The sequence below is a fragment of the Solenopsis invicta genome, chromosome 4 (genome assembly GCF_016802725.1).
Source record: "Solenopsis invicta isolate M01_SB chromosome 4, UNIL_Sinv_3.0, whole genome shotgun sequence".
NCBI classification, from domain to species: domain Eukaryota; kingdom Metazoa; phylum Arthropoda; class Insecta; order Hymenoptera; family Formicidae; genus Solenopsis; species Solenopsis invicta.
In genome coordinates, this window is record NC_052667.1 from 12,598,235 (window position 1) to 12,614,159 (window position 15,925).

Below are 15,925 nucleotides of genomic sequence, written 5' to 3' on the forward strand. Positions count from 1 at the left end.
GAAGGTGAACAATTCTGTATATAATTGGCTGTATTCACCGCCTCTGCCCAAAAACTGTATGGCAGCCCGGCCTCAAAAAGCATACACCTCGCCATCTCAATAAGCGTCCGGTTTTTACGTTCCGCCACGCCGTTCTGCTGTGGCGTGTATGGCGCTATATACTGCACTCGAATTCCTTCGTTTTGCAGCATTCCAATGACTTGTTTTCTGACGTATTCTTCTCCTCGATCTGACCTGATCACTTTAGGTTTACGCCCAAACATAGTCTTCACCATTTCTATATATTCCTTCAGTTTAATTTCAACTTCTGACTTTTGTTTAAGCAAGTAAATTACTGTATGCCTAGTAAAGTCGTCGATAAATGTGAGCACGTAACGCATCCCACTTGGTGATACTGTCTGCATCGGTCCGCAAACGTCTGTATGGATAAGATCGAGCGGTTCTGTCGATTTGCTTGATGATTGTTTCGGGAATTTCATGCGTGTCAGTTTCCCTTGAGCACACACTTCACAAAGTGTTTTAATGTCACAGTCTTCAATCACCATGTCATTGGTCAGTTCTTTCAAACACATTAACTTCATTGCTTCTGGATCATGGTGCCCAAAAACTCGATGCCGATAGTGGATGCATTTTGAACTGTGTTCTCTGACCATACACGCCCTTATTGGTTTGCGTAATCGGAATAAATTTGAATGTTCGTCCGCAATTCCCATCTTTCTGTCTTTATACAAGATTTCACACGCGCCCGGCACAAAATTCATTGTATAACCATTGTCTAAAAGTTTCTTTACCTATAGTAAGTTTCCATCAATATCCGGAGCATACATCACTTCTGAGATTGTAGCTCGCGATTCAACACCATCTACATTCACAAATGGGATTACGCATGTCCCTTTGCCTTTTACGCTTACTTTTTCACAGTTCGCAACGTTGAGATTATTGCGCACTGTCTTATCAAGCGACACGAAATACCGTTCATCGCTCGCTATATGGCACGTAGCCCCTGAATCAATAACCCAACCTGCATGACTGCCAGCCTTAACCATGAACAAAAATTCCTGATTTTGTTCTACTTTATTGAGCTTCTCCAGTTTCGGCACCTTATTTTCTTTATCTTGCTTTTCTTTTGTCTTCGTTTTCTTATTCTGTTTTTCTTTCCAGTTTTTGTATTGTGTGCAATCACGCTTTATGTGCCCACTTTTCTTGCAGAAAAAACATGTTGTGCTTCTAACTATTGTCTTCAATACCGCTTCACCGCCATCGCCACCATGGGCTTCTTTTCGGCGATTGTGTTCCGCGAGCAACTTTGATTGCACCAAACTCAAAGTCAGATCTGCTTCCAGTCTTGTCTTGAGCGCTGTGACCAACGTGTCGTAACTTCTTGGTAGGCTGTTAATCATTCCGACGATCCAACTATCCGAAAGCTCTTCACCAAGATCTGTTAATTTTTGAAACAGACCCGTCAGATTGGTCAAATGATCATCCATGTTGCCACTTTTTTCCATTTTACTGCAGCAAATACGCCGAATCAGAGTCACTTTATTGCTCAGCGTGTCCTTCTCATGATATGCCTTGAGCGCATACCATGCTTTCTTTGCTGTCGTCGAGTTCCTTATATAGCAAAATTGACTGTCGTCGACCAAGAGTCCAATCCATCCGCGCGCTTGATCGTCTCGCTGTTGCCATGCGGCAACCTGTTCTGCACTTCTGCCATCCGTCCCTGTTACAGGTTTGTCTTCATTCACTACACTCCACAATTTTTCTTTCATGAGTAATATCTCCATCCTGTATTTCCATACGAAGTAATTTTGTCTGTTTAACTTTGCTAAAGTTGTCTTTGTTGTGTCCGCCATTTTGTCGTATGCAAAATCACTTTATGCACGCACGGAACCTGGGCCCATAACCTGTTGAAAAACTAAGCCCTCTCGTATTCTTCACTTGACCGTGATATACTGAAAACTGAACGGGTTAACGAATCAACGCGTATTTGTATGTACTTTAATATCACACAGAATCCTTTATTACGTAACAACTTATACATGAGACATTAGATACAGAGACGAAGATAAGCAAGCCTTCTTTTTGAAAAAAAGAGTGTCGGTACACACAAAAAGTTAAAGAATCTAGACCATAGACAATAATGCTAACTTTGATTTATAACCATATCGTGACTCAAGCGCCATCACATCAATAGTAACTAGACTGCGACTTTAGCGCCATACTTCTGTGTGATTGTTATATTCAACACGTCCCACGCTGTCCGGCCGAACACTCGTTGGACAGCAGCGAAAGGCGCAACGCGTCGATAAAATTCTTGCGTTCGCGCACGTTCGGACAAGGCATCCGCGTAACGGCGATCTCAGCGCGCACGCGCAGTCGTTGCCGATCTCGAACGTTCGAGAGCACGCCGTTTCTCCGTGCCCAATCTTGAATGGCGGAGATGCTGACTTCGCCTCCGACCGTTTCCGAGCATCCCCCTATCACCGAGCTCGGGTATATAAGCCACGAGAGCACGAACCTTGTGACTCTCTTCTTCCTGATCTGTCCGATTTGAAGAAGCCATCTAGGTGCCGTCCGGGAGCCTTGGCTTCCGCGAAGTGATCTTTGTCAGTGACCGCTCCGATCCCGCTTTCCGCCGAGTATCGTGGGCTCAAGCGCCTTGGGCTCCAGCAAACGATCTTGCCTGCTCGGCATCCAGCGAACTTTAGTTCCTGCTACCGGCAACGCTCCACGACAAGAGGTGCGGGGATTCCGCGCCTCTACTAAGTGCTCTTTGCGCGAACGTTACAACCCGCCGAAATCTACCGGCGGTATTAACCGCCACGCGTCGCGCCGTTTACGCGATCAGCTGATCCCGCGACGCGGTACCGTCGTGCCCGCGCGGCCGTCTGGCCAGCAAGTGCGAGGCATCGTAAACAGCGTAAGGCTGTTTATAACCTCACAGCTGAGCGCTGAATAACGCGCGCACGACACCGCTGGAGGCCGTGCCCTAGGCACCTGCTTCGTGTAAATAGTCGCCGGATTTAAATCCCCAGCTGTTGTAAATAGCGAATTGTCTGTCTGTTTATGTGAATGAAGTTGGCCCCGCATTTTTTGAATTTTGTATTTTTTTTAATTGTGCTGTATTGTGCTACGTTTGTGCTAATTTGTGCCGCAATTTGCAACTCAATAACATAAAGCATTTTTTTTATAAATAAAAAACTAAATTTTTGCCAGCCCCGCATTTTTCAAATTTTGTATTTTTCTTAATTGTGCTGCGTTGGGCTACGTTTGTGTTGACTTGTGCCATAAGAAAAAAGTCGATAACTCAAACAAAAATTACAAAAAAAATTAGTAATAATAATTATCAGCTCCGCACATTTTCACAACACAGTTCAAATTTTTTTATTAAAATGCTATTAACTTGTGCCGTGCTGTGCCGTCGAAAAATATTAATATCTCATTCCGTTTCGATAAAAAAAATTTACAAAGATAAATGAAAGAAATATAAATAAATATAAAGAAATATATATAATGATTGTAATACTTAAAGAAATATAGATACTCTAGGAGTTGTGGTTTTATACTGAGGTAAAGCTAAAGTAAAAACAAGAGATAATAATCTATAGAAGCTTATATATTAATAAAAATTAATAAAAAAAGAGGGGTGAATAAAAAATTTTACATTTTCAAAATTTCTTCAGTCGTACCGGATTGTGCTAGAATACCACAACAACTTTTCTTAATGACAAAATTGCCGTAGAGCCACACATTTTGCAGTACAGGTAAATTTATGGAGCGTTAGGAATTTTAGGAATAAAAAATTTCAAACTCGTGTTATTTGAGAACGGAGAAAGGTAATCGAATTCTGCGAGTTGTGTTGACTTGTGCTATGCAAAATTCTAATACAAATTCAAAAATAGTAACAAAGGCGGCGAATACGAGTCAAGCGCGGTAGACGGTGCGCAAAAGTAAATAATCTGTAAAGATTTCAGATATACATAATTTATTATTAAACGTTTCGGCTCATTCTTCGAGCCATCTTCAGTAACAATTCGAAGGCGCAGCTGAGGTTGAGGTGAAGGGCTTCCTCATCCGGAAGATGTAACGCTTATACGAGTTGTTAGGCTCGAAAATCGGAACATGATTCGGACTATGGCAGGAAAGTTATAATGAGTACTAATTTAAATTAATTGTAAAATAAAAACTCACCTCAACGTCAGTAGTTGTCCATGTACAAAAGAATTTTGTCAGCGCAAATAACCACATGTCAAAAGGCGTAAATAAATAAGTAATTGAAATTGAGACAAATCGAGAACGTCTTGTCTGTACAACGTTTGTTTTTATTTTACAATTAATTTAAATTAGTACTCATTATAACTTTCCTGCCATAGTCCGAATCATGTTCCGATTTTCGAGCCTAACAACTCGTATAAGCGTTACATCTTCCGGATGAGGAAGCCCTTCACCTCAACCTCAGCTGCGCCTTCGAATTGTTACTGAAGATGGCTCGAAGAATGAGCCGAAACGTTTAATAATAAATTATGTATATCTGAAATCTTTACAGATTATTTACTTTTGCGCACCGTCTACCGCGCTTGACTCGTATTCGCCGCCTTTGTTACTATTATTACCTATTTCACGAGTCTTATTCCTTTAACTTCAATTTACGCAGGCTGAAACAATGCGTTATCATACTCACAACGGTTTCTTTAACTTTATACATTCTGTTTTTGGACCACATGCAAAATCGCTACTCAAAGATTGGATCAAATACAATAAGATCTATATCAAATGCACTTTAAGGGAAAAATTTTTAAGATTTTGCCAAACTCACAATATTGTACCTACACATTTACACAATATTTATAACTCCGAACCGGTCTTTCATCATCCGAAGATAAAGACGAAATTCCAACATAACATTGACATGTTTATAATGAAAACATTACGTCTCGAAATTAATGACACATGTAGGCTTACTAATTACTCTCGTCTGCGCATTTTCCGTCTCGCTCGTGGCATTTCGAATTGCTTGCCTTTCCAAACATACAATTCCTTCTTCCGTAAACAACATGTTTCTTTACAATCCTTTTATAACACTCAACATCAAAATATGAACAAAAAAATTTCCTGGTTATTAGAAAAACATAACAAATTCAAACACAGACAACTCCTGCCTATCCAATATTATTACAATATTCCTGATACACACAACTCGATTTCCTCTCCTTCCATCTCTGCCCACAGTTTCTCATTTTCACACACTCCCACCACGTCCGACCTTGACACTCTTTCAACAAATAAAATCAATTTAGATCCTCAGATTTTTTATAACAATTTACCGAGCCCTTCCCTCACCTCCATAAGAGATAAATGGCTATCCAATTTGTCTTCTACAGACATCCCCGAGGATATTCAGTGCTTCTTACAATTGGGGGACAATTTCTCTCTTCCTTGTAATAATTATAAAAATATTCTTTTTGAGTTCATCAAGAGCATTGAGAACAATATTAAAAAATTACCGGATTCCACACGCTCAGAAATCAGAAACCACTCCATTCCCATCATTAACAAATTAAAATCTTTTTCTAGCCATTCTGCTTCCAACTCCGAATTTTTCAAACTCATTTCCAAAACCAAAGAATTTCTTTCTAATAACCCCGATTTAATTCTTACTAGAGCAGATAAGGGCAACACTACTGTCGCCATGAATCGTCTTGACTATAAAAATAAAATGACTGCATTACTGTCAGACGAAGATACATACAAAAAAATTGCCAAAGATCCTATCCGACAAATAACAAGCAAGTCGAGGTTGCTTCTTGCGAGATGGAGAGATTCTGATTATATATCCAATGTAAAATACAGAACACTTTATTGTAGTGATGGGACACTCCCGAGAGCCTATGGGTTGCCAAAGCTGCATAAAGTCGGTAACCCTCTACGAATTATTATATCCTCCATTGACAGTCCACTGTATGATCTTGCTAGTTATTTGCACACGACAATATCCAAGAGCGTACCGGAGGCAAACAGCCACGTTAGTGACAGTTTTCAACTGGTGAATAAGCTTTCCGGTGCACAGCTTGATGATAACTTTATTCTTATTTCTCTCGATGTGGTATCCCTTTTTACTAATATACCAATCGAGTTAGCCATTAACAGTATCTCTAATAGATGGGAATATATCTCAAAAAATTGCAAGATTCCTAAAGCCGAATTTCTGAATGCCGTACGCTTCGTCTTAGAATCAACGTATTTTAAATTTGACGATATTACATACAAACAAAACTTTGGCACGCCCATGGGTTCTCCTTTGTCTCCTATCATCGCGGACCTGGTGCTGCAGGACCTTGAGACGGAGGTGCTAAGTGCATTGGATTTCCAAGTACCCTTCTTTCTTCGATATGTTGATGATATCGCCACGGCGGTTCCTCGAGACATGGTGAATTTTACATTAGATAAATTTAACTCATTCCACCCGAGATTACAATTCACCATTGAAATTGGAAACGAAAGGTTGAATTTTTTGGACACCACTATCATCCTGAACGAAAAAACTGTTGAGTTTGATTGGTATCACAAGCCAACTTTTTCGGGGCGATACCTTAATTTCCACTCTTGGCACCCTGTCTCACAGAAACGCGGCGTTGTCATATGTCTTGTCGACCGAGTTTTTCTTTTGTCCCACCCGAAATATCACAGGAAGAACTTGGAATTCACCGTCAGCATCCTTTTAGAAAATGGCTATCCTCTTGACTTTATTTTTAAAATCATTCGAGAACGACTCAGATGCCTTTTCGTGGGGAGATCAAAAAAACAGTTACTTGACAATACATCTGAAGAATTAAAAAAAATCTCTTGGTTCACCGTTCCGTATGTTCCCTCAATTTCAGAAAGATTCATAAATATTTTTAGAAATTCCAATTCAAAAACCGCTTTTTATAGTTTAAATAAATTGAGTAGATTCATTAAGGTTCAAAAAGATACTCTTCCAATTTCTTCCTGTAAGGACGTTGTTTACAAGATCTCATGTCGTGATTGCGATGCGTCTTATGTCGGACAAACTGGCAGACAAGTTAAAACCCGCATTTCAGAACACCGTAACCATATTCGCAGAAACGTCTCTTCTCAGTCCGTTATCACTGACCACAGGATTGAGTGCGGTCATGATTTCGACTGGGATGGCGTTAAGGTTCTCGATCATGAGAAATCTTATCATAAGCGACTGATTTCTGAAATTTTATATATTAAACAACAATGTAACGGGCTCAATTTACAATCTGACACGGATTTCTTACACCACGCATATTTATCTATTGTCGACAGTTTATAGCTTGTTTTGCTATCTATTTATCCTCATCTGTATGTTTGTTTATCTCTCCGGATATCTGTTCGTACCGGCAGCACCAGTTCCCTTCTCATTTCAAGTTTGACCGTTGTACAGACAAGACGTTCTCGATTTGTCTCAATTTCAATTACTTATTTATTTACGCCTTTTGACATGTGGTTATTTGCGCTGACAAAATTCTTTTGTACATGGACAACTACTGACGTTGAGGTGAGTTTTTATTTTACAATTAATTTAAATTAGTACTCATTATAACTTTCCTGCCATAGTCCGAATCATGTTCCGATTTTCGAGCCTAACAACTCGTATAAGCGTTACATCTTCCGGATGAGGAAGCCCTTCACCTCAACCTCAGCTGCGCCTTCGAATTGTTACTGAAGATGGCTCGAAGAATGAGCCGAAACGTTTAATAATAAATTATGTATATCTGAAATCTTTACAGATTATTTACTTTTGCGCACCGTCTACCGCGCTTGACTCGTATTCGCCGCCTTTGTTACTATTATTACCTATTTCACGAGTCTTATTCCTTTAACTTAAATTCAAAAATGTCACATTTTGCAAATTTGAAATATTTCATTCTCATAAATTCCAAAAGTCTGACTCAAAATTTTGCTTGCGCTGCGAAATGTGTTGATCTGCGAAAATTTAGTCATCAAGAAAAGTTGTTGTGCTACTCTAGCACAATCCGGCACAACAGAAAAAATTTAAAAAATGTAAAATTTTTTACTTACCCTCCCCCATTTTAATTAATTATAATTGTCTCTCTCGGCTAATCCCTGCTTTCTGTGCTTGTGCCTCGTGAATTTTGCGTAGCACAAGTCAGCACAACTCGCAGAATTTGATTATCTTTCTCCGTTCTTAAGTAATACGAGTTTGAAATTTTTTATTCTTAAAATTTCTAACGTCTGCTCCATAAATTTGCCTATACTGCGAAATGTATTGCTCTGCGGAAATTATGTCATTGAGAAAAGTTATTGTGCTATTTTAGCACAATCCGGTACAACTAAAGAAATTTTGAAAATGTAAAATTTTTTATTCACTCCTCTTCTTTTTTATTAATTTTTATCAATATGTAAGCAACTAGAGATTAATATTTCTTGTTTTTACTTCAGCTTTACCTCAGTATAAAACCACAACTTCTAGAATATCTATATTTCTTTAAGTATTACAACCATTACAAATTATTTATATTTTTTTCATTTATCTTTGTAATTTTTTTTTATCGAAACGGAATGAGATATTAATATTTTTTCGGCACAGCACGGCACAAGTTAATAGCATTTAAATAGAAAAATATGAACTGTGTCGCGAAAAAGTGTGGGGCTGGTAATTATTATTACTAATTTTTTTTTGCAATTTTTGTTTGAGTTATCAACTTTTTTCTTATGGCACAAGTCAGCACAAACGTAGTCCAACGCAGCACAATTAAGAAAAATACAAATTTCGAAAAGTGCGGAGCTGGCAAAAATTTGGTTTTTTATTTATAAAAAAAATGCTTCATGTTATTGAGCTGCGAATTGCGGCACAAATTAGCACAAACGTAGCACAATACAGCACAATTAAAAAAAATACAAAATTCAAAAAGTGCGGGGCCAACTTCACACACATCGTTCGTTTTCTGTTCGTCCGCTTTAACGTTGCGTTAGTCTCTGCCGCACTTTTATTTCGCTCTTTCACGTCACATTGTATTATTCTTTTCCGTCATTTTTTGGTATTTTTGTATATCGCGTTTATTACTTTCTGTACCTTTGTTCATTATTATTTTTTTTGCAATAAATTTATAAATATTCTTTTCCACTTAAAAAAGAAATCGAGTACGAAGTTAATTCTCTCCCTGCGATCCCTTGCACCCTCGCTGCCGTTACCACTGCCCGTGCGTAAAGCGGGATCGTTTCAAGCGTGAAATAAAAATGGCATACAAATGCAGTTTACAGTATTTGAAAGCGTGAATCTTTACCTTTAATTTGCGTATTTGATGAGCTTTGTACGATTTTCTTCACTGAGTGAAGAAAATCGTACAAAGCTTATTCAGCACTGAAGCAAAAATGGTTCCTTTTTTCAAAATTGTACAACGCTCAACAAATATGCAAATTAAAGATTCACGCTTTTAAACAATGTAAACTGCATTTGTGTGCAATGTTTAATTTACGTCAAATAAACTTGCAAAATTTGTAATAAATTTTACCGCATTTTTATTTTTATCCGTATAGCTCCGTAAAAAATTAATATATGTTTCCAAAGTTGAACATTAAGCTGTAAAATGCGTTTTGAAACATTTGATTTATTATTTTTGTTGATTTATTATGTTACACTTTCTTTTGGAGAATAACTGTAGGTGATTCTTTCATTTTACTATTGAATGCTCATTTAATCTTTACTGAAGTCGATATTTGAACTTCGTAAAAAAAAAAATTGTAAAATGATCTTCCAGAACTCATTTTAAAGGGGCGAACTTTTAGATTATTAAAGTTGGTTTTTCTTGAAGATTTCTTTTATACTAAGAAATAAAGAAAAAAATTCAAGAAAGATTTTTAAAAATCAAAAATTTTCCAAAAAAAAAGTTTTTCATAATGCAATCAAAATCTCGTGCATTATTTTTTAATTAATACATATTTTTAAAGGGTTTTTCTATTGTCAATATCATGTTAATTTGAATAGCAAAAAATTTACAACTTCCTAAATTTGTTTGGAAAATTTTTGATTTTTAAAAGTCTTTCTTGAATTTTTTCCTTCATTTCTTAGTGTAAAAGAATCTTCGAGAAAAACCAACTTAAATAATCGAAAGGTTTCGCCCTTTAAAATGAGCCCTGAAAAATATTTTACAATTTTTTTTTTACGAAGTTTAAATATCGACTTCAGTAAAGAATAAGTAAGCGTTCAACAGCAAAATAAAAAAATCACCTACAGTTATTCCAAAAAGAGAGTGTAATAGGATCAACAGGCAAATCAACAAAAATGATAAATCAAATGTTTCACAACGAATTTTATAGCTTAATGTTTCTACATACACTTTTAATATCGATTTTGAAAACATAATGATTTTTTACGTGGATATACGGATAAAAATAAAAAAGCAGCAAAATTTATTACGAGCTTTGCGAGTTTATTTGACGTAAATTAAAAATCGTACACAAATGTAGTTTACTGCGTTCAAAAGCATGAATCTTTATCTTTAATTTGCGTACTTGTTGAGCGTACAATTTTTATTCACCTGATTTATTCAACATTGAAAAAAGGAATCATTTTTGCTTCAATGCTGAATAACTCAGTGAAAAAAAATCGTGCAAAGCTCATCAAATACGCAAATTAAAGATAAAGATTCACGCTTTTAAATACTGTAAACTGCATTTATGTGCAATTTTTATTTCACGCTGTATAATTTGGCAAAGTTTTCATAAGATTTTGACATTTGTCAGATTTTTTTTACGAACTTTGCAAAACTCCACGACGTGAAATAAAAATTCCACAAAAACGCGGTTTACAGCATTCAAAAGCGTGAATTTTTTTCTTTTAATTTACGTTTTGTTGAGCGTTGTACGATTTTTATTCACTGAATTATTCAACATTGAAGCAGAAAAGGCAATTTTTGCTTCAGTGTTGCTTAACTCAGTAAAAAAAAATTGTACAATGCTCAACAAAAACGCAAAATGGAGGTAGAGATTTACGCTTTCACATGCAATAAACCGCATTTGCGTGTCATTTTTATTTTGCGTCTTGGAGCTTTGCAAAGTTTGTAAAAAATTTTGAGATTTGACGCATCCCCATTTGAGTCCGCATAACTTCGTACACAATCTGTAACTTGTTTAATTACTTGTCACTCTCAAAACTAGAGATTTCAAGCTTTAAAACGTTTTTTTTAATTTTTTTACGATTATTTTTGACAATGTTACACTCTCTTAAATTACAGCTATTTTTTGGAGTCAGAATAGGTGATCCCCGAGGTGATCCCTTACTTTTGCTGTCGAGTGTATATTTTCTTTACCTGTATTTTGAACTACTATTTTCTTTTTAATTATTATAATAAAAAATATATATTTTGTATCTATAAAAGTTTATTTTACGTACAAAAAGCCATTTACTTGCATATTATTAGCATAAATAAAACTAGGTTTTAAAGTACAACAATATTTCGTGTTTTTTTCTGAAAGTCGTGCAACCTTGCTTGTCGAAATAATTATGTTGCACGGAAATATTTTAACATATTTTTTTATTAAAATATGCACCTTTAACTTCTTTATTTTCTTATAATTATTCTTTTTATTTATATTTGTATGTACATTAAAATTAATTAATAATTTTTTTGAATATTTTTTGTAACTTTTTTTACAAAATTTACTTTTTTTTAATGTTAAATCTTTTACAATTTATAATTTTTCTATTCTACATATACGGAATTCTTCGTTAGACTCCTCAGAATAAAAATTTTCCAGCGCCGCTTAAATGCATTTTATCGAAAGTCGAAAGTTATATACACTTAAGTGATATTGAAGGAAAAGAAGTTATACCTTCGTGCGGTTATAACGGTGGGAGCAAAAAAACGTACGATAAATGAGAATTAAAAATGCATTTTCTTTTTTAAAAAAATTGTTTATTTTTTACATTTTAAATCAAAAAGTCATATTTTAAATTAAAAAAACTCAAATTAAAAAAGCACTTATTATTTTAAAAAATATTATTTTAATTGCAAAGTGTTTTTTTAAATTTAACAAATATTTGTTTTACTTAAGAAAAACACATACAAAGAAATACATTTTTTTTTAACAAATATTTTTTTCAGTATAGACTCGCACGGCATCCATTATACGAGCATTGTTTGTAAAGTGTAGTGTATTAACGGAATTGTTACAAAACATTGATGTCCGATTGTATGTCGATGATTAAAACACAAGAATTCAAACATTTTGATAATTAACGCAATGGAAGAAACAATTTTTATTTTTTCAAAACATTTTTTAACATTATGTATATACGTTCTTCTCTTTATTCCTTGTACGTATATCATAGTAAATATATAATATATAATAACTTAAAGTAAAACGTGGAATGAAAACAGTCAAAATGAACAGATAATGTTATACAATAAATGTAACATTTTGAAAATTTTATATACAAGTATTTTTTTATGTATTTGCGCTAAGAATGGCTCAAAACTAAAACCGAAACGTTCGCGATTTTTATAATTAAATTCTTATGAAATCCATGTGATTGTCATTATCTTTATTTGCGCACCGTCTACCACGCCTGACTCGTATTTGCCGCTTTTACATTTATTCTTAATATACAAGATTTTATACAAATTATTTCAATTTTTTTATAATTTATATTATTTTTATTATTATTATGTATATTATTTATTTTGAAAAATTATTCTCTCAATATTTTTCTTCAAACGTAATTAATCGAATTTATTTATTTCTCTCCTTCTGACTTTTTCTCCCACTTTATCTTTCTCTTTAAAACTTTTATTTTGTCAAATGTGTAAATAGTTTTTATACTGAATGCAGTAATATTTTATTGATACATCAATGTTCCATTTAGAACATCAGAAAAATGCAAAATAATAATATTAATGCATAGAAGATATAAGATAATGTGATGCATAATCACGAGAAAGCTTACTGTACAGAAAATGTAGAGAATGTATAATGCGCAAATGTTATTAATAATTTTCGATTATTACTAATAATTTTCAATAATAAATTATTTTCAATATGTTACATTTTTCGGCAATGGCAACTGAATTGTTGAAGGATAACATATTCTACTTCCTTGTGAACTAATATAATTCATTATTTTAAATAATATGAGCAAAATGTAATAATTTTGCATTTAACTATATTATATGATTTTTATTATATAACAGTTACATTTGTGGATTATTGGGTTACTGCTTTTTAACTAGCTTTTTTATTATTCGTAAAAGTAATTTGGTTTCTCACAGCTAGTTGATTATGTTTAAAGAAGATAAAAAAGAAACAGCATTTTGAAGCTTTCTTTTTTAGAACAGCATCTATTAAAAATAATTAATATTTTATAACGCAAAAACAGTTACTTATTAAATCAAAGCTATTCTATTTAAAATCTTGATTATTATTAATTATTTGTGAACGGACAGACAGAATTTAAAAAATAATATAAATTATCATAAAATTTTGCTTTGAATTTTTAATTTTAGAATTCTGAAAACGAAATCGAATTCAGCCTAAATATTCCTAGAAATGTCTTTAATAAATTATCTCGTTGAAAAGTTTTAGTTTTCAATGTTAACATACTAAATAAGACAAAACGGTTTTTATATTTTTATACATATTTATGCTTATTTAAAAAGAATACACTTAAAAGTAATCAAATTATCAATTTTTTAACATTTTTTCAAAATAGATTATTTTCTACACATTTAGAGCAAAAAATTAAAAAAAGATTTTATAAATCTAGATATTTAATTAATTTGTGTGTGTGTGTGTGTGTGCGCACGCGCGCGCGTGTCGCGTGTGTGCGGGTGTGCGTGTGTGTGTGTAAATTAAATAACTAAAATTTTTTCACTCTCAACTTAATTAGCTTAAGTTGCATTTATATATCTATACTTTATTTGTGGGAAAAAATTTTTAAATCTGTAGATGTAATTAGAATAATAAAATGCTGAAAAAATCACGTTTAATCAGAATAATCTTAATAGGATAAAACAGGATAATCTTAATATACTCTTAAAAATACAAAAAGAGATTTTTTTCAAACTGTGGTTAAAATTTAAAAAGAGTTTAGAAAGCATTAATATTTAAATAAAAGCATAAATAAATATAAATAAATATAAAGCTAATTATGTGCGAAAAAAGATAAAGATGATTCAGATATATTGAAATAAGACAAAAATATAAAAATAAATAGTGTTGTCCTATAATTTTTGTAACTAATTGTAAGACATCTTATATCTTATCAAAAACGATTGAAATATTATTAAAAAATGTTGTATACATATTCTTTTATTTTAGGAAAAACTTTAATAAAACATAAATTTAAAAAATATAAACATGGAAATAAAACAGAAATTTTAATGACAAAGCAACGTATGCACTGCATTAGAGAAAATAAATGTTAATCAGATTGTTTGTGAATTTTATAATTTACTATTTTCAAATATTAATTATCTTCAAATATTAATGATAATATTCAATTATCAAAATGATAAATTATGTTTTAATAAATATTTAAAAAAAATTAAATTAAATACTGAATAAAATTAAATACTGAAAATTAAATACTTTTTTATATATTAAATATTTCAAGAATGAATTTGTTTTATATAGTGTTATTTATGGTTCATATTTTTTCAAATAGCATAAATACATACAAAAATTATAACTGAAAACTTTTAACAAACAACATAATAAATCTATGTTTCAAATTTTATTAAATAATGAATTGTAAAAGTTGAGAAATGTAAAAGTTCTGGATACTTTAATGACTCCTGTCTTTCCATCCAACTTTTAAAATACTGTCGGATATTGACGGAAAATATTCATAACCGTTTAAGTATTAATAATTTATTTAATATTATATGGATATTATTAAATTTCTGTTAGAAATTTTATTTAAAAATTTAATAAAAATGTGTAGTGTCTATAAAACTACGACAATATATCATTTAATTATTTAGATTATATGTTATAAAATAAAAAAATACCGTCGGATTATTAATAATACCCACATTTACATTTTATGACGAACGGATCATTGTTTCTTTTGTTGTTTTTGAGCATGAAACAATTAAGCCGTATGTAATTAATACAATAAATTATAAAAATATGCTTATTTAATATTAGAGCAATTTAACTGTTGAATATAAACGCAGACATCATTAATGCAAAAATTTTCCCGTTAACAGCTTTTTATACAAAAAATTCTTGTGTAAAAGTATTTACAAATTTTATCTATTTCTGATATATAAAAGTCGAATACAAATACACAGAGAGAAATTTTTTTTAGATCTAACCAATTTTCTTAATCCAAAGAAATTTATAAATGAATATAATTCAATTAACCAATGTTTAAACATTTTTTGACTTTTTAAATAGTAATATTATGAAAAATAATCTTTTTCTCAAAGTAATTATTTTTTAAATAATTAAACAATTATTTTACATAAACAATTTACTAAAAAGATTTTATTTTGCTTAAGTTATAATTTTGTATTGTAAAAAAGTTCTTTTATTTGATTAATTTCAAGATATATTCAATATATTCAGAAATTAAAAGTTATTGAGTAGCTACTAAAACCCGCACTATGAGGCCATATCTCTAGGTCTGTGCATAAAATCCTAGAGTCATAATTAGATTGTACTAAAATCTAGATGCATAAATTTAGTAGTTTATATTTTATATTAATACTGTTGGTTAACCTGCATTTGAACCTACATATGATAATTCATATTTGTTTACTTAAACATGTTTTTTATTTGGTTGAAAATGGAAATTGAAAAAATTCCGACACTGTATGCTAAATTAATTTAATCGTGAAAAAAGTGAAACAAATTATTTGCAAGATTTATAGTAAGCATACTATGTCTTGAAAGTATGTGACAACCCCAATTC

At 32.5% G+C, this 15,925-nt stretch overlaps 2 protein-coding genes across 11 annotated transcripts in view; one reads left to right on the forward strand and one right to left on the reverse strand.

Annotated features, from left to right (window-relative positions):
- The window catches only part of LOC105196676 (potassium voltage-gated channel protein Shab), a 747,097-nt gene that overhangs the window by 444,311 nt on the left and 286,861 nt on the right, over positions 1-15,925 (reverse strand). The window lies entirely within an intron of this gene.
- On the forward strand, positions 4,639-7,766 carry LOC120357669. Its single transcript, XM_039448793.1, has 2 exons — positions 4,639-7,543; positions 7,603-7,766. Exon 1 carries the CDS (start codon positions 4,664-4,666, stop codon positions 7,316-7,318), a length of 2,655 nt encoding a protein of 884 aa, XP_039304727.1. The 5' UTR covers positions 4,639-4,663; the 3' UTR covers positions 7,319-7,543; positions 7,603-7,766.

What these genes read in the sequence shown, in the direction of transcription:
- LOC120357669 (XM_039448793.1), top strand. Translation starts at nt 4,664, where the DNA reads ATGCGTTATCATACTCACAACGGTTTCTTTAACTTTATACATTCTGTT.